Below are 18,794 nucleotides of genomic sequence, written 5' to 3'. Positions count from 1 at the left end.
GCAAACAATCCAAATCCAGAATCCAGCAAGGGGTCGAGGCAGGCAGCAAACAATCCAAATCCAGAGTCTAGCAAAGGGTCAAGGCCACAAAAGGAAGCCAAAGGACAGAACTCATACACTCATGGTTTAAATCATATCTTACCAACAGATCTTTTAAAGTAAAATTGGGTTCGACAGAAACAAATATAGTTAATTTACCCACAGGGGTTCCCCAGGGCTCTTCGTTGTCACCAACGCTTTTTCACATCTATATGGCCCCACTTTGTAAACTTCTTTCTGGTCTAAGCTTAGTCTATTTCCTGTATGCCGATGACGTGCAAACTTTGCTACCAATAAAAGACTCTTTACAATCTACCTTGAAGCTTTGGGAAATATATCTTTCAGCCATAAAACAATTGCTCACGCATACGTCTCTCTCATTAAATAATTCTAAAACAGAAATCTTGTATATAAATAACAAAATGACAGAAAAAGTCGTAACTGACTAACTCTAACCCATCCTTTAATATAAAGAGGTTAGAGATCTTGGCTGTATCTTAGATACTGAACTAAATATGAAAGCCTTTATCAAGACCACTATCAAGGAAGGTTTTTATAAATTACAAATTCTGAAAAAATTAAAACCTTATTTACATAGTAATGAGTTCCGTACTGTGTTACAGGCTCTCCTGTTAACAAAACTTGATTACTGTAATGCCCTGTTGTTAGGACTCCCTGCTTCAACTATTCCACCTTTGCAGTTGTTGCAAAATGCAGTGGCATGGCTTTTGACCAATAAAAGAAAATATGACCATGTTACGCCACTATTGATAGAGCTTCATTGGCTACCTGTGCAATCTCGCATTTTATACAAAAGTTTGACATTAATTCATAAATCGATTCATGGCAATAACTCAGAATGGCTTATTGCATTTTTGCATATACATACTCCACAACGAAACCTTAGATCCTCGGGAAAGGCCGCATTATCTATCCCCTCACCCAAACTAGCTCACCTGACTTCAGTTAGAGAAAGAGCTCTTTCCTTGGCAGGACCAGCTCAATGGAATGCTCTCACACTTGATATCAGACTTGAGACAAATGTAAGCACATTCAAAAATTCTTTGACGACGTGGTTGTTTGAGCAGGCATATGAGCAAACTGGTTAAATTTAGAGTATAATCACCCTCCCTATTTACTTATTTCATGTTAGGATCATTTTTATGATTATTTTAATTTGTTTCTTTTATTCTAAGTATATTTTAACCATGGAATTAGTCTATGGTAATGTTTTAAACATGGTATAGGTGAATTGTTTTATTGAATAGCATATTATTGGAACTTGTAATTGATTGAGTGTCATTTTGTTATATGATTATGTTTATTTTGGGCAACGTATACTAGGTGTCAATTTTGGTTCTAATTTTAACTTTTTGAAGAATGTTTTAATTATCTATGTCTTTTAAAGAATCATGTAAACCGGCTTGAAGTAATTAACGAAAGTTTCGGTATATAAAAAGGCTAAATAAATAAATAAATAAACTCACAAAGCAAAATAGCAAAAAAATTACCAATACATCTCAAATAAGTGACCGATGATTATAAACCTCAAGGAGCAGGGGGAACAAAGGGAGCAGGAGAACCAGCACAATCCAAGAAAACAGCAAAGCACCTACTCACAGCCTGTTGCCGAGGTAAAAAACTGCAGAGAAGATGCCACTTAAATGCTGATTGCCCCATATCTCTTCCGGTGGGGACGTTCAGTGTGGGCAGGAAGAATGGGCTATAACGGAGCACACCTCACGTTGCGCTCCTCTCTGAGGGAGCCACTGCTGCTGCTGAAGGCGGCCATCGCTGCGCCGCGGGACCACTATCGGCAGGCAAGAATCAGATTGTTTAGTAACAGCTTCTTGTAATCATACTTTTCTGAAAATCAGTTGAGGTATATCTTGTTTCCAATCTTTTTTGTGTTTGTTTTATGTGGTCCTGCTCATGGCCCTTCCACAGTGAACAGAAATAAATATGTTAAAAAATTTTTGTTTTTTTCCTCATCAGTCATGACATATTCCTTCTCCTTCGAGTCTTACACTGCCACTTTTTCACTTCCTACTATCATTAACATATCTAAAAAATGATTTGTCACCTCATTTTACCATATTTGCTATTTTTCTTCTATTTGAATCTTTGCTTTCCTGACTACTTTCCTAGGTTCTTTTCCAGATAATATTGCTAGTCTTCCTCTTTCAGCGTTCTCTTGTAGTTTATGAACACTAACCTTTTTGCCCTTACCTTTTTAGCTACTTCTTTAGAAAACCAAAGCAGCTTCTTTCTCCTCTTTCCTTTAATAACTTTCCTAACAAAAAACGTTTGTTAGGAAACTTTTAGTTTTGTCCACTGCTCTTCTACTTCCCCTAGATTTTCCCATTCAAATGACTCCTTGAGGTCCTTGCCCATTTGAGGCCCATCTGAGGCATACAGAGAGGTATATAGATGAGACCTTCATGGACATAGTAGTCAAGTCCCAACTTCAGACTGGCAGCCCTGGTGCTGCCTTGGAAGAAGGTGGTCTCATGATGGGAGAGCACCAACAGGTGCAGCAGGAAAGGATCCTGTAGCAAGGACCTGCTCTCCAGGTGATGCATTGTCCTTTCACACTGAGTATCTCCCCAAGGCCTACTGCTCAGGAGGGAAGGGTTAGGTTGGCCGTCATAGTTGGTGATTCGATTATTAGGAATGTAGATAGCTGGGTGGCTGGTGGGCGTGAGTATCGCCTGGTAACATGCCTACCTGGTGCAAAGGTGGCGGACCTCACGCGTCGCCTAGATAGGATTTTAGACAGTGCTGGGGAGGAGCTGGCTGTCGTGGTACATGTGGGCACCAACGACATAGGAAAATGTGGGAGGGAGGTTCTGGAAGCCAAATTTAGGCTCTTAGGTAGAAAGCTTAAATCCAGAACCTCCAGGGTAGAATTCTCTGAAATGCTCCCTGTTCCTCGCACAGGTCACCAGAGGAAGGCAGAGCTCCGGAGTCTCAATGCGTGGATGAGACGATGGTACAAGGAAGAGGGATTCAGTTTTGCTAGGAACTGAGGAACCTTTTGGGGAAGGGGGAGTCTCTTCCGAAGGGTTGGGCTCCACCTTAACCAGAGTGGAACCAGACTGCTGGCGCTAACCTTTAAAAAGGAGATTGTTCTAGTTTAAAAGCTGTTCTAAGGGGAAAGCCGCCAGTGAGGTTCCAATAATTAGACAAATAGTCCAAGTGCCTGTAACTAAAAACTCACCTGAGCTAAAAAAATTCTAACTTATCCCTATCAATTAAAAAGCAGAATGAAAATACAAACAAAAAACAAACTTTGAAATGTTTGTATGCTAACGCCAGAAGACTAAGAAGTAAGATGGGAGAATTAGAATGTATAGCAGTGAATGATGACATAGACTTAACTGGCATCTCAGAGACATGGTGGAAAGAGGATAACCAATGGGACAGTGCTATACCGGGGTACAAATTATATTGCAATGACAGAGAGGAGCACCCGGGAGGAGGTGTGGTGCTTTATGTCCGGGATGGCATACAGTCCAACAGGATAAACATCCTGCATGAGACTAAATACAAAATTGAATCTTTATGGGTAGAAATCCCTTGTGTGTCGGGGAAGACTATAGTGATAGGGGTATACTACTGTCCACCTGGTCAAGATGGTGAGACGGACAGTGAAATGCTAAGAGAAATTAGGGAAGCCATCCAAATTGGAAGTGCAGTAATAATTGGAGACTTCAATTACCCCAATACTGAATGGGTAAATGTATCATCGGGACACGCTAGAGAGATCACGTTCCTGGATGGAATAAATGATAGCTTTATGGAGCAATTGGTTCAGGAACCAACGAGAGAGGGAGCAATTTTAGATCTAATTCTCAGTGGAGCACAGGACTTGGTGAGAAAGGTAACAGTGGTGGGGCCGCTTGGCAATAGTGATCATAATATGAACAAATTTGATTTAATGACTGGAAGAGGAGTGTACAAATCCAAGGCTCTTGTGCTAAACTTTCAAAAGGGAAACTTTGATAAAATGAGAAAAATTGTTAGAAATAAACTGAAAGGAGCAGCTACAAAAGTAAAAAATGTCCAAGAGGCATGGTCATTGTTAAACAATACCATTCTAGAAGCACAGTCCAGATGTATTCCACACATTAAGAAAGGTGGAAAGAAGGCAAAACGATTACCGGCATGGTTAAAAGGGGAGGTGAAAGAAGCTATTTTAGCCAAAAGATCTTCATTCAAAAATTGAAAGACGGATCCAACAGAAGAAAATAGGATAAAACATAAACGTTGGCAAGTTAAATGTAAGACATTGTTAAGACAGGTCAAGAGAGAATTTGAAAAGAAGTTGGCTGTAGAGGCAAAAACTCACAGTAAAAACTTTTTTAAATATATCCGAAGCAGAAAGCCTGTGAGGGAGTCAGTTGGACCGTTAGATGATCGAGGGGTTAAAGGGACACTTAGAGAAGATAAGGCCATTGCGGAAAGATTAAATGATTTCTTTGCCTCAGTGTTTACTGAAGAGGATGTTGGGGAGGTACCGGTAATGGAGAAGGTTTTCATGGGTAATGAGTCAGATGGACTGAATCAAATCATGGTGAACCTAGAAGATGTGGTAGGCCTGATTGACAAACTGAAGAGTAGTAAATCACCTGGGCCAGATGGTATACACCCAGAGTTCTGAAGGAACTAAAAAACAAAATTTCAGACCTATTAGTAAAAATTTGTAACCTATCATTAAAATCATCCATTGTACCTGAAGACTGGAGGATAGCAAATGTAACCCCAATATTTAAAAAGGGCTCCAGGGGCGATCCGGGAAACTACAGACCGGTTAGCCTGACTTCAGTGCCAGGAAAAATAGTGGAAAGTGTTCTAAACATCAAAATCACAGAACATACAGAAAGACATGATTTAATGGAACAGAGTCAGCATGGCTTTACCCAGGGCAAGTATTGCCTCACAAATCTGCTTCACTTTTTTGAAGGAGTTAATAAACATATGGATAAAGGTGAACCGGTAGATGTAGTATACTTGAATTTTCAGAAGGCATTTGACAAAGTTCCTCATGAGAGGCTTCTAGGAAAAGTAAAAAGTCATGGGATAGGTGGCGATGTCCTTTTGTGGATTGCAAACTGGCTAAAAGACAGGAAACAGAGAGTAGGATTAAATGGACATTTTTCTCAGTGGAAGGAAGGGAGTGGACAGTGGAGTGCCTCAGGGATCTGTATTGGGACCCTTACTTTTCAATATATTTATTAATGATCTGGAAAGAAATATGACGAGTGAGATAATCAAATTTGCAGATGACACAAAATTGTTCAGAGTAGTTAAATCACAAGCAGATTGTGATAAATTGCAGGAAGACCTTGTGAGACTGGAAAATTGGGCATCTAAATGGCAGATTAAATTTAATGTGGATAAGTGCAAGGTGATGCATATAGGGAAAAATAACCCATGCTATAATTACGCAATGTTGGGTTCCATATTAGGTGCTACAACCCAAGAAAGAGATCTAGGCATCCTAGTGGATAACACATTGAAATTGTCGGTTCAGTGTGCTGCGGCAGTCAAAAAAGCAAACAGAATGTTGGGAATTATTAGAAAGGGAATGGTGAATAAAACGGAAAATGTCATAATGCCTCTGTATCGCTCCATGGTGAGACCGCACCTTGAATACTGTGTACAATTCTGGTCGCCGCATCTCAAAAAAGATATAATTGCAATGGAGAAGGTACAGAGAAGGGCTACCAAAATGATAAGGGGAATGGAACAGCTCCCCTATGAGGAAAGACTAAAGAGGTTAGGACTTTTCAGCTTGGAGAAGAGACGGCTGAGGGGGGATATGATAGAGATGTTTAAAATCATGAGAGGTCTAGAACGGGTAGATGTGAATCGGTTATTTACTCTTTCAGATAGTAGAAAGACTAGGGGGCACTCCATGAAGTTAGCATGGGGCACATTTAAAACTAATCGGAGAAAGTTCTTTTTTACTCAACGCACAATTAAACTCTGGAATTTGTTGCCAGAGGATGTGGTTAGTGCAGTTAGTATAGCTGTGTTTAAAAAAGGATTGGATAAGTTCTTGGAGGAGAAGTCCATTACCTGCTATTAAGTTCACTTAGAGAATAGCCACTGCCATTAGCAATGGTAATATGGAATAGACTTAGTTTTTGGGAACTTGTCAGGTTCTTATGGCCTGGATTGGCCACTGTTGGAAACAGGATGCTGGGCTTGATGGACCCTTGGTCTGACCCAGTATGGCATTTTCTTATGTTCTAATAAAGTTAGTTTTCCTGAAGACTAGTGCCCTCGCCTTTGTACCTTCATCTCCTGCATTTTAATATGGAACCATGCCATCTGGGGATCACTGGATCCCAGATTAGCATCACTAAATCAGAAACACTTTCTCCATTGGTGAGCACCTGGTCCAGTATTTCCTCCTCCCAAGTGGACTCTGTTTCCAGTTAACAGAACAGCTCACCATGCAGAGAATCCATAATCTTTCTGTTTCTATAAGATACCGCAGCTGGGTTGTTCCAGTGAACAACCAGCAAATTGACATCCCCTAGTTAATAGCACCACCTCTTTCATAGCAATTTTGTGAATATTTTTCATTAAATCTCTATCCATTTCTTCTGTCTATATATCTCACCACAATAAAAGGATGTTCCATTCCCTCTTTGAAGATTAACCCAGAATGCCTTCTTCTCATTTTCTAAGCCCTGCAGTTCTGTTGCTTTAATATTTTTTTTATATATAGTGCCATACCTCTTCCCTTTCTTCCTAACTTGTTTTTTCTTAATATACTATAGCCTGATATAACTATATCTCAATTATGGTTTTCAAAATACCACATCTCCACGAAAGCCAGAGCATCTAAATACATTTCTTCCATGATTGCCTTTCTGGGATTTTATTTCCCATACTATGAGCATTAATGTATATTGCTTTCCAGATTTTTCACTTTTTCCCATTCTAAATATTTATGGGTCATTTTAAGATCTGTGTGTGGAAGAACATGTATGCACATTTGCTGGCTTGCACACATGAACATGGTGATTTTATAACATATATGTGTATATACATGAATACGCCCACGTGTTATAAAATCGGCTCCACACTTGTACTTGTGTACACCATTTTATATTGACTTGCACATCTGCATGCAAATGGCGACTTGAGCACTTAAGTGAGGGAATTTTGTTAGATACTGTTATGGATTAGAATGTGGACCCCTGTTCCGAGGTAGAGTCAGTGCTACCTAAAAGGAGACAATCCCCTTAGGTCTCTATCGTCGAAGGGCAAGGCCAACTACTGTAGCTGTTGATCGAGGACTTCACCCTGGAAGCTCGAGATCCCCCCAGGAGAAGCCCGTAGGGATCCGGCCGCTGGGACTTAAAAGACTCCCTTGAAGACTGAAGAAAAGTCTGGATGCAGGCGCTTCCTGCGGGTCGTGGGTTTCAGACGGCTGCCGCCTCCAGCAGGTCATGGTAGTCTAGGGGATGGAGTCACAGAATAGTCCAAAGCCGGTCCGAGTATACGGTACACAAGCAGGGTCGAAGTCCAGTCCAAGATCACAACAGGAGAAGGGTCCGAAGCCAGTCCAAGATCCAACAGGAGAAGGGTCCGAAGCCAGTCCAAGATCCAACAGGAGAAGAGTCCGCAGCCGTACCAGAGTCAAGCCAGGAAAACACGAATGCCGGTCCAGAGGTCAGAATCCAAGAGTCAATCCACGGGGCAAGGAAGCAGAGCGGGACAAAGAACCAGGAATGCAAGCTCAAAACCAACTCCAGCCAGGAACCTTGATACCAAGGCAAGGTCTGAGAGTCAGACTTTGCCTTAAATACAGGAAGTCCAGGAAGCAGTCTCAGGGGGAGCCATAACAATTTCCTGTCATGGCTTCTTTAAGAACTCTCATCAGCTGCACGCGCAGCTCTAGTAGAGGCAAAAGGGGGAGGAGTCGGCCCGGCCAAGAGGATCCATGTGGCCGGGCCTGGCAGCGGCCGCAGGAAGGAACTTAAAGAGAGCTGCCTGTCACCACAGGAGCCCTCAACGAGCCCGACGCCTCAGGTACTTATTTTAATCTCGGCCACCGGCCCAACCCTGACTGCGTCCCGCTGCAGCCGGCGGCCATGACACCCGACCCCGGTTGTGGCTTGCCGCGGCACTAACAGATACGCCTGCTGACACAATTACCTGTTTCCCCAGTTCGTTCCCAGTTTGCCCCATTAAAGCAGAGGACTTCCTAAACCTCCTAGCTAACTTGCCTCCTGTTTACCCTATTAGCCCCAACCATTAAAACCCTGCTGAGTAGCCTATATTTTTTTGTTTCATGACCTACATGCTGGCCATAGCAGAAGTAAAGTTACACCGATAGGGGCCCTGGTGCATGTAAATACTTAGTCACTGATTTCATTCATATTTCTTGGAACGCCCATGCCCTGCCAATACCATACCCTTGCCTCGCCCTTTTTATTAAAAACATTTTTTGCTCGCTAACTGGGAGATACATGCATACCCTACGGGAACCTCTTAAAATCCGCGTGATGTGTGCTGGGCCGATATACACGTATGTCTTCTGGCTTTGGTGCTCATAGGGCTTTTATAATTCATCCGTTAATGTTTTTCTTAACTTAGGGCTTTGCTCACTATCCCCGATGATTCTAGTTTAAAGCCCTCCTCAGTAGGTTTGCTAGTCTGTGTTGGAAGATGCACACTCCTTTATCGACAGGTGGACACCATCCTAGCTCAGCAGTCCTTGAAATATCATCCCAACTGGAAGACTGCGCTTCCAAATGGCAGATGAAATTTAATGTGGACAAGTGCAAAGTGATGCATATAGGGAAAAGTAACTCTTTCTGTAGTTACACAATGTTAAGTTCTATCTTAAGAGTTACCACACAGGAAAGAGATCTAGGCATCATAGTGGATAATACATTGAAATAGTTGGCTCAGAGTGCTGTGGAAATCAAAAAAGCAAACAATTAGGAAATATTAGGAAGGGAATGGCAAATAAAACAGAGGATGTCATAATGCTTCTGTATTGCTCCTTGGTGAGACCACACCTTGAATACTGTGTGCAATTCTGGTCGCCGCATCTCAAAAAGGATATAGTTGCACTGGAGAAAGTGCAGAGAAGGGCGATAAAAATGATAAGGTGCATGGAACGCCTGCCCTATGAAGAAAGGCTAAAGAAGTTAGGGCTGTTCAGTTTGGAGAAGAGATGACTGAGGGGGGATATGATAGAATTCTACAAAATTATGAAAGGACTTGAACAAGTTAATGTAAATTGGTTATTTACTCTCTCACATAATAGAAGGACCAGGAGGCACCCAGCACATAGTTAAGTTCTGGAATTTATTACCAGTGGATGTGGTTACAGCAGTTAATGTAACTGGGTTTAAAAAAAGTTTGGATAAGTTACTAGAGGAAAAATCCATAAACTGCTATTATGGTAATTAATAAGCAATAGTAGCTTGTGATTTATCTAATGTCTAGGTACTTGCCAGGTACTTGTGACTTGGGGTTGGCCACTGTTGGAAACAGGATATTGGGTTTGAAGGACCCTTGGTCTGATCCAGTATGGCATATCTTATCCATGGTCCAGGAAGCCAAAACAATCTCATCAACACCATATATGCAACCATTCATTCATCTCCTGAATGCGAGCTTCTCTGCCTGGGCCTTTATCCTTGTCTGGGAGAATGGAAGAGAATACCACCTGTATACCTATCTGCTTTATCTTCTGTCCTAGAGCTATGAAGTCACTTTTGATCTGATCTGTATGGTACATTGTGGTATTATGTGTGCCAACATGGATGAGCAGCATTGGATAGGGGTCAGGTAGGCCTGAGGATTTTCGGCAATCTCTCCATGACAACTTGTATCTTGGCACCCAAAAGATATCACACTTCCCAGGACAACATATCTGGTGAGTAGATGGATGCTTCTGTGGCCCCTCAGATGTGAGTCAGCAACCACCACTAAACTCTGCCTCTTTGGTGCAGTGGTTGTTGACAGGGCCAGTGCAAGAATATTTGGCACTGTCATGCACCCCATCTCCCCATCTTACCTGTTGGTGGCAGTTCCAGCACAGCATTCTGTCCTAGCAGTTGCAGTGGCTTCAGCACAATGCTCCTTTCTTCAGCAGTATTAGATCTGGCACAGCACCATTTTATGCCTTGTAGTGGTATGATTTTGCCACCTCTGAAATTTTGGTTCCCTATGTAACCGCCCAGTTTGCCTAATGGAAGCACTGGCCCTTGATATTGAGTCTGCAGCTTTGGGGTTGGCAAGTTTCAGTTCCTCATCCTGCGATGGCTTCACTGCCTCCACTTCCAGGGCTACATGCCGGTTTATCAGCTTGAGGGAAATTGGAGTCAGGGTTTATTGACTGTAGTAATCTGGATCCAGCTTCATCTTGTGGTCCAGTTTCACCTTCCAACATGCTTGAGTTTTTCATCTTTGATGCCTCGATAAGCATTCCATCAATTTAGTCCTCATTCTCCTGGATGCTTCTCAGTCTTTCCAACTCCTGAGTTCTGTCATCTGTTTTTTTAAGGAAAACAAATCTGCAGACATCGTTTACATTGAATGGTTTCCTCATTGTGGATTAGGACATCTGTCTGGACAGAAGTAGAAATGGTAACAGTAGAAACAGATTTGGTGATATGAAGTTTCCCAGCTATTCTTCAGCTATTAGGAGCTTCTTGAACCTGTGTAAAGAAAGGAGAAAGACCTACCAAAGTCCCTACTTTTCCTAAACTGTTCTGCAGGTAAGACTAATCGGAGAAAATTCTTTTTCACTCAACGCATAACAAAGCTCTGGAATTTGTTGCCAGAGGATGTGGTTAGTGCAGTTAGTGTAGCTGGGTTCAAAAAAGGTTTGGATATGTTTATGGAGGAGAAGTCCATTAACTGCTATTAATCAAGTTTACTTAGGGAATAGCCACTGCTATTAATTGCATCAGTAGCATGGGATCTTCTTAGTGTTTGGGTAATTGCCAGGTTCTTTTAGCCTGGTTTGGCCTCTGTTGGAAACAGGATGCTGGGCTTGATGGACTCTTGGTCTGACCCAGCATGGCAATTTCTTATGTTCTTATGAACAGTGTGAAACAAATTAGTAGAGAACAGTTATGTATCCTTTCAAACAGTACTAGAAAATACTCCATGAAGCTAACTGAAGGCAGATTTAAAACAAATTTACGGAATTATTTATTCAGTCAATGCTGTAGAATTTGTTACTGGTCAAGTTAATAATATAGCTGAGTATACAAAAGGTTCAGACAAGTTTCTAGGGAACAAGTCCATTAATAATAATTATCCAGATAGACATGGGGATTACCACTTCTTACTTCTGGGAATGAGCAACAGGGATCTCCCATTACGATTTGCCAGGTTCTTCCAAGTGACCCAGTCTGGCCAACTGTCAGAGACATGATGCTGGGCTCAATGGACCATTGGACTGACTTAGCATGGCTTTTTTTTAAAATGTTCTTACCTTCTTAGAGCAGAGATTTATAAATGCACTTATGTGGCAAATATTTCATTTAAAATAACATAATAGACATTTCTGCTTCTTCTATTCACAATAACGTTAAGCGTTAATACAATTGTTCAGGTGACAAAAAACTTCTGCAACATTAGCTTGAGTCTGATCTTAGAATATTTGTACAACAGAAGTTAATCCTATCTTAATGAGAGGGAAAAAAAAAGATAACTAGGGGTGAGATGCAAACAGTTAAAAGGAAGATTATTGTTTGGTTTCCTGGCCCATCCCCCTTTAGTTAATCTGTCATGTAATGAAGAAAAACACCCAATATAGGACAGCTAGCTGCCGGCTCACTTATAGCAAGCTGATTAAGAATGTTCAACCAGCAGCAGACTGCAGACCTTTCCAGTGAAAATAAATAGACTGTATGCAAATGTGTTTGTCACTTTGACAGCATGTCTCAATTAAGGCATCTCACTGCCGTTGGTAAGCTCTAGAACTGCAGTTGTACAGACGAGCCAACTGCATTACTGATACACAGGGCTTGACCCTAATCCGCATGCATGCATTTTAAAAACTCCTGCCTTTACTACATTCCACTAGCATAATGCTAGCAGACATATAAAGCAAGTGACAAATGATTAAAAAAAGAAAAAGAAAACTCTCTATTTTTCTCTAGTTTACAGAGCTGCAAAAGTAGAAACATAGATGTTAGTTCCATTTTAATGCATTCTTCCCCATTTGTAGTACAATGTACTTAGAAATAAAAATGAGGCATATCCTCTTTATTATTTTAAACTTACGTCTCACAGTTTAAACTGAGTGTTTTTCCCTGTTTGTATTTCCTGAAACTGAAAGCACTCATTTTGTGCAAGACCAATAAAGTTGGGGAAATTATTCCCCTTTTTCCAAAACAAGGAAAATGATTGTTTTAATCATTATGCTATAGAAAAAACAGAACATACTATGCATTTCTGTTACAATCTATCATGAAACAAAGCGCACCAAAAACAACTGTAAAGTGTATTGCTTTAAGAAACTATATTTGTATAAAAAATAATTACAGTAAAATATTCACCAGGTATACTTTTTAACTTAAGAAGCAGCATTGATCAAACACATAAATATTTAAAATTCTCTTTCCCTGTTATGTTTAAGTCTGGTCAAGCAGATTATAAATGTCTTTAAATAAATAAATAAAAGATGTGGCAAAAGTATCTTAACCAAAGGAAAACATGAAAACGGAAGGATTTCACAATTACAGAATTTTTAAATACAGTATTTTCAAAGGAATACATTACAGTAAACATTTTATTGCTGAAATCACCTTTACTGATCCTCTTGGCAAAGAGTACCAGAATAAAAACAAAGCCCATATCTCAAGACTTTTTATAGGAAAGCATCCTGAACTTTAAAAGGTGGTGAGTATTTCTCCTGGCTATTTCCCAAATTTATCTTTTTTTTTCTTTCTTTGATTGTATACATTTTGCATTACAGTTTTACATTAATTTAAAATATAACATTCTGCAGTATTTAAAATGACACACTTGTTCTATGCAGAGGATATTATACAAATTATAGTTTTACAATATTAAAACCAATGTTTTAAAAATTCTTCTGCCCCCAAACTGTAATATACTTCAAATGCCAGTTCCAGCAGATCCCAACTCCTCCAAGCATTTGGCAAATAATCTACAACAAAAATTTCCTAAAATCCCCTCCCTACATAAAGCAATTTACAGAAAAGACAAGCACTGTAATCAGATGCCAGTTCATCCCAAACCCAACACTATATCTCATTTGTTTAACAAAATAAAAATGCCCATTCCTATCCATCTCCTGTCGCCTTAGACCTGTTCAATTAGCATAGTTACCTCGCTTGTTCTGCTTTAATATGTTCTGGATTTTATTTCATTTTGTTTAGTTTAAGGTATTATCATCATATTGCCCTCCAGAAATGGGCATTTTGTTTCCATCTTCTAAAGAACCTCCTCATTTGATAGGTTTAATATACAGGATTAATATGCAACAATGGGTTATACAACAAGAGAAGATATACATCTTTTATAAATAAAAAATGTCAATATGAGCACTGCTGACAAGCAAATGAAAAATACTGCATGCCATGTTTACACCGAGTCCAGTTATTTATTTATTTAATATACAAATAGATGATCGTAGAAAAGAGCATGCAGCCAGAGGCTGATTGTTTTCATTAAGCAGAATTATAATAAAGATGCACAATATAGGCCTGATTTTCAAAGAATTTACATGCTTAAAATGCACTTTACCTGTGTAAGTGGGCTTTTCAAAATTGCTACACTATATGCCATTAAAATGTCTATAGGTTATACTTGCATTAAGTGCACTTAACATGGGTAAATGGCTTTTAAATATTGCTATGATAGTATGTTACATTTACATGTGTAACTCCTTAGAAAATTCACCTGTATGTGTATTGTTGATGACATTGATTTAAAAAATATATAAAAGATATACAACTATAAATTTGTGTAGTATTTTCTTAACCCTCAGGTAACTTAAAGCATTTTTTATTTTGTACTGTAGCTCATCCTTTTACTTTGAAAGAAAATAAAAATGAGATAAAAGGTTTTTTTCTCTTCAGACTTCCTACTTAAAATTGTTTTTTAAATTTATGTGTTCTCCCTCCTTACCTGCTTTTATAGAAAGTATGGCACCCAGTGAAGTGTCAACTTTGTATCAACCCATTTAATTTATATGGACATTACATTCTTCCCATCTGGACCTACATGCTGTTCCCCCACCAGCCATGATTAGTCTTGAATTTAGTCTTTAAGGGCCTTATTTTCTAAATGTATTGCCCGCGGTAAGGGACATTTTGCACGCGAAATGTCCCTTTTCGCGTGCGATACCAAAATGGGGGCGGAGTCAGCCCCGGAAGAGGAGGAGTCGGGGCGTCACCGGGGCCGACTCCGCAAAGCCGCCGCGGACGACGAAAAGGTAAGGCCCTTTTCGCCAGCTATTTTGCTCCCAATAGCTACACCTCCTATGGTGGCGTTATTGGGTGCGAAACCGGCAGCGATCGCACCGCGACGGTGTGATCGCTGCCAGCTAGCGAAGGCCCCCCCCCCGTTTCGGCCCCCCATCCCTCATTTCCTAAAGTATCGCAGGCCTGCGATACTTTAGAAAATGAGGCCCTAAATGGCCTTTAGCTATCCAGCTCCATCTCTTTTTAACATAATTCTGCTTGTTCTCAAATGTGAAAAGAACTATTTAAGGTTCAGGAAAAGAGTCAAGGCTTGGCTCTACTTCTAAGCATTTGGAACCTAAATTATTTTTGGGCCATATGCTTCCTCAGTTGGGGCTTGTATTATCTTTTTAGTTGGGGCAGCATGCTTACCCAATTACTTATAATGGAATTTCTATAGTTTTACTTTGTATTTTATATTTTTTTCTGTTTTCTATTCTGTATTCTATGCACTAGATTTCAATTATATATTTGTTTCTTTATTAGCCACTTTGGTTCTGAGAAAAGTGGACAATGAAATGAATTAACTAAACTAAATTGGCTAATTTTGCATTACATATAATCATTTTGCTAGTGATATATAAATAAATTTACCAGCAGGAAAACACAAAAGCAAAACAAACCTATATATATCTTTGGTTACCTGGTGTTTGAATCAAGAAAGCTGTTACTAATGCTTAAATACCATGAACACACGCATGTCGTAGATTCCAGTGCTATGGCTTAAGAACATACATGTATAGAATGGTGAATCACTGAAATATTTATTTATTTGCGCCTTGGGAGGTTTATTAAATCAAACTTTTTTGACAGGAAGTATAAAACACAGCCGATATGGAGGCAACTGCTGAAAAGTTGAGCTGGAAAAAAGTACACAAGAATGCATAGACAGTGGTTCTCAACCCAGTCCTCAGGACACACTCAGCCAGTCTGCTTTCAGGATATCCACAATGAATATACATGAAAGAGATTTGCATGCATTGCCTCAATTGTTTGCAAATGTATCTCATGCATATTCATTGTGATTATGCTGAAAACCAGACTAGTTGGGTTTGTCCTAAGGACTGGGTTGAGAACCACTGGCACTGAATATTCCTCTGAATGGGTTCTGCACAAAACCAGATATTTCTTGTGTTTGATTCTGCCTACTGTCTTCAAAACAATGAATCACAAATATAATTTACTATAAAAATAAGGTATGGATAAAATTACAGCTTCATTCCCAAGTGACATGAAGCTACATGAGTTAAGTGTTCAATAATCCCCAGCAGATATATGACCTTATCCTATTCCCATGTGACAGAAGTGGCATTTTGCCAAAGAAAGGTTCAAGATTAAAATACCAAAGGTAGTGTAGGTCTATGCTTAAAACTATTGTCAGAGCCACAGAGAACTTTGCATAATATTTCCTAGATATGTACAGGTCATCCAATTTGAAAAGATGCATTACTGCCCTAAGATATCTTTAAGAGCATAAGGTATAATATGATCTCCCTGACAAAAAAAAGGAAATAGGAAACAAACTTTCAAAACTAAACTGTACATATGAAATCGTTACATGAAAATAAATTTGAAATTCCCAGCATCTGATAGATCCCCAACATTGAAATCTTTTTATAAAGTACAGGTGCATCACATACCTGTCCAAAATGCACTGTGATTGGTCTCCTATCTTCTTTGAGCTTAAGCTCTTTCTTTTCAACCAGAGGAGATGGCGTTGTTCTTGGTGGAGACTCATCTGGTGTAGCAGTGCAACCATTCTCGGTAATGTCCTGTATGGCATCCAAGAACAATCTTAATTAAAAGGATGAGGTACAAAGGTGATAATACAGCTGGGGAGGCCAACTCCGGTCCACAAGAGCTACAAACAGGTCTAGTTTTCAGGATATCTGCAATGAATATGCATACAATATATTTTATGTTTATTTCATTACAGATATCTTGAAAACTAGGCTCGTTTGTGGCTCTTGAGGACCGGAGTTGGCTACACCTGTACTACAAGACAAAACAGACTAAGCAGTATGAAATTAAGGAAAAAACAAACAAAATGTTGAAGTCTTAAAGATGAATTTTAAAATCCTCTCGTGCACATTAATTATGTCAGGCTTACACATGCGTGGATTTTAAAAGCCGCGAGATCTCCCGCAGTGCACACATCTAGAACATTTTTTAAAAGGGGTGGGGAGTGGATATTCAATCCGTTCTCTTCAACAGAATCAAGACTGAGAGATCACATTACACGAGTGTTGTATATTTTACACTGGTTACCAATCTCATACAGAATCCAGTATAAAATACTCACTTACATTTTTAATTTATTATATAAAGAATCTTCCATTTAGTTAAATACATTTCTCTGTATTTATAAACTGACCAGATAACTTTGTTTCCAAAATAAAAATTTACTTGAAATTCTGACCTTTAAAATAGCAAGATTAGGTATCACCAGACATTGTGCTTTCGCAGTTGCTGGGCCCAAAATTTGGAATAAAATCCTAGTTGCCTTAAGAGACATAACAAATTTAAAAGATTTCAAAAAAACTATGAAGACATATTTTTCTAAAAAGGCATATGAGTAAGTGTGAATTCTCCTTATTAATCATCTTAATAAGATTTTCTCACTATTAAAGAGTTAGAATTTAGTAATCATATTTTCACCGGTGGAAAGCATATGCTGATTGAGCCCCAGCAATGCATTCTTTTTATCTAGCAGTATTCATGAGTTTTTATTTACTTTGTGTATTTTTAGATGCATTTTTATGTCTGTTTATTTTGTTTTAGTTAATGATTTATGTTTATTTTAATTTCCCTTTATCTAATGCTTATTATTAATTATTTTATAAGAATTATGTATGTTACTTTACTTGTAAACCGCATTGAACAATCCATGGAGAAAGCGGTATAGAAATGTTTTAAAATAAATAATAAAATAAATACATGTGCGCATATACGTGCACAAGTTATAAAATAACCATGTCCCTGGGCATGTGCTGATGCACACGCGAACATGTGTGCCCACCCACTGGTTTGAAAGTTACCATCCCTGTGTTAACCACACTGCTTCAGTATTCAGGGCCTACACAATTTTTAAATTTTTCCTACTCTGAATACCGAGACAGATCCTTACTGAATAACATCCTCAGTTTAAATACAGTGATAATTGCTCAGAAAAGCTATATTTATTTTTTGATGCTTTCACATACACAAATTCAAGAAATCCAAAAAGATAGTATGGGAAAATAAGATTAAATAATCATTAACCTATTTATATACTTAGAGGTCAATAATCAGAGGCATTTGGCCAGATAAGTCATAAGTTATCTGACTAAATTCCGACTTTTTGAAATTTCCGATACTTACCTAGCTAAATTTTAGACAGATAATTCACTATCCATCTAAAATTTAGCTGGATAACGTACAGGCATTCTAGGGGCATTTCTGGGAGTAGTTAAATTAGCCAGGTAACTTAGCTGATACCTTCAAAAGATATGTGGTCACTCTTCTATTTTTAAAAAATAGTTTGATTTTGGGACTTCTGACCTTATTCACATTCCTCCACGATAAATTTTTAACACTCATGCTGGCCGAGCCCCATCCCCAACCCCTTCTGAAGGAAAAAGTTAAGAGATTTTTGGCACTGACCCTCCCTGGCTAACAGATTAAAACATATAGACTTCTTAGCACCACACCCCCACCACACCCTAACTCTCCCACTCACCATGTACCTGATTGGGCCCCCATTAACAACTCAGAGATCACAGTACACTGCAATATTGGGCACTTCCAATGTTACTCTGACAGCAGCACTGGAAGCTAAGGTTGTCAGCGTAACTGTACAGTGGCTGAGCTGTGAAATTAAGCTGACAGCTTACGCTTCCAGTGCTGCTGCAGAACAATGCTAGAAGGGCCTGGTGCTGATAATGGGGGCCCAATCAGTTACTGGGTGGGTGGGAGGGTTAGTGTTGGGTGAGACAAGAAAGTAATATATTTAAAATCTATTTATTGAAGAGGGCTGCGGGAGCGACGGTGCTGAGAATCTCTTTACTTTTTCCTTTGGAGGGGTTGTGAGGGAGGCTTGGCTAGCAGGGGTGTTAAAAATTTATGTGGGTGAGGAGTGGGAATCAGGTCAGTAGATCCATGATCAAACCTTTTTTTTTTTTTTTTTAAATAGAAATGTCTCACATAACCAGATACCTTTTGAAGAAGACATCTCATTAAGTGGCAGGTTATCCAGCCACATGAGGCCAGATAACTTTAAAAGTAACAGGCTAT

General features: G+C 39.4%; 1 protein-coding gene across 4 annotated transcripts in view; it reads right to left on the bottom strand.

The window, feature by feature from the left end:
* Positions 1-18,794, bottom strand: part of DENND1A (DENN domain containing 1A) — a 1,620,172-nt gene that overhangs the window by 237,535 nt on the left and 1,363,843 nt on the right. For all 4 annotated transcript variants that reach the window (XM_029611167.1, XM_029611164.1, XM_029611165.1 and 1 more), the window contains one exon: positions 16,163-16,294. In XM_029611167.1, the coding sequence (XP_029467027.1) occupies positions 16,163-16,294 (132 nt within the window). The remainder of the gene's footprint in view (positions 1-16,162; positions 16,295-18,794) is intronic.

The sequence above is a fragment of the Rhinatrema bivittatum genome, chromosome 8 (genome assembly GCF_901001135.1).
Source record: "Rhinatrema bivittatum chromosome 8, aRhiBiv1.1, whole genome shotgun sequence".
In the NCBI taxonomy this organism is placed as follows: Eukaryota; Metazoa; Chordata; class Amphibia; order Gymnophiona; family Rhinatrematidae; genus Rhinatrema; species Rhinatrema bivittatum.
Note: the sequence above shows the minus strand (reverse complement) of the source record. Positions and strands in the feature narration are given on the sequence as shown.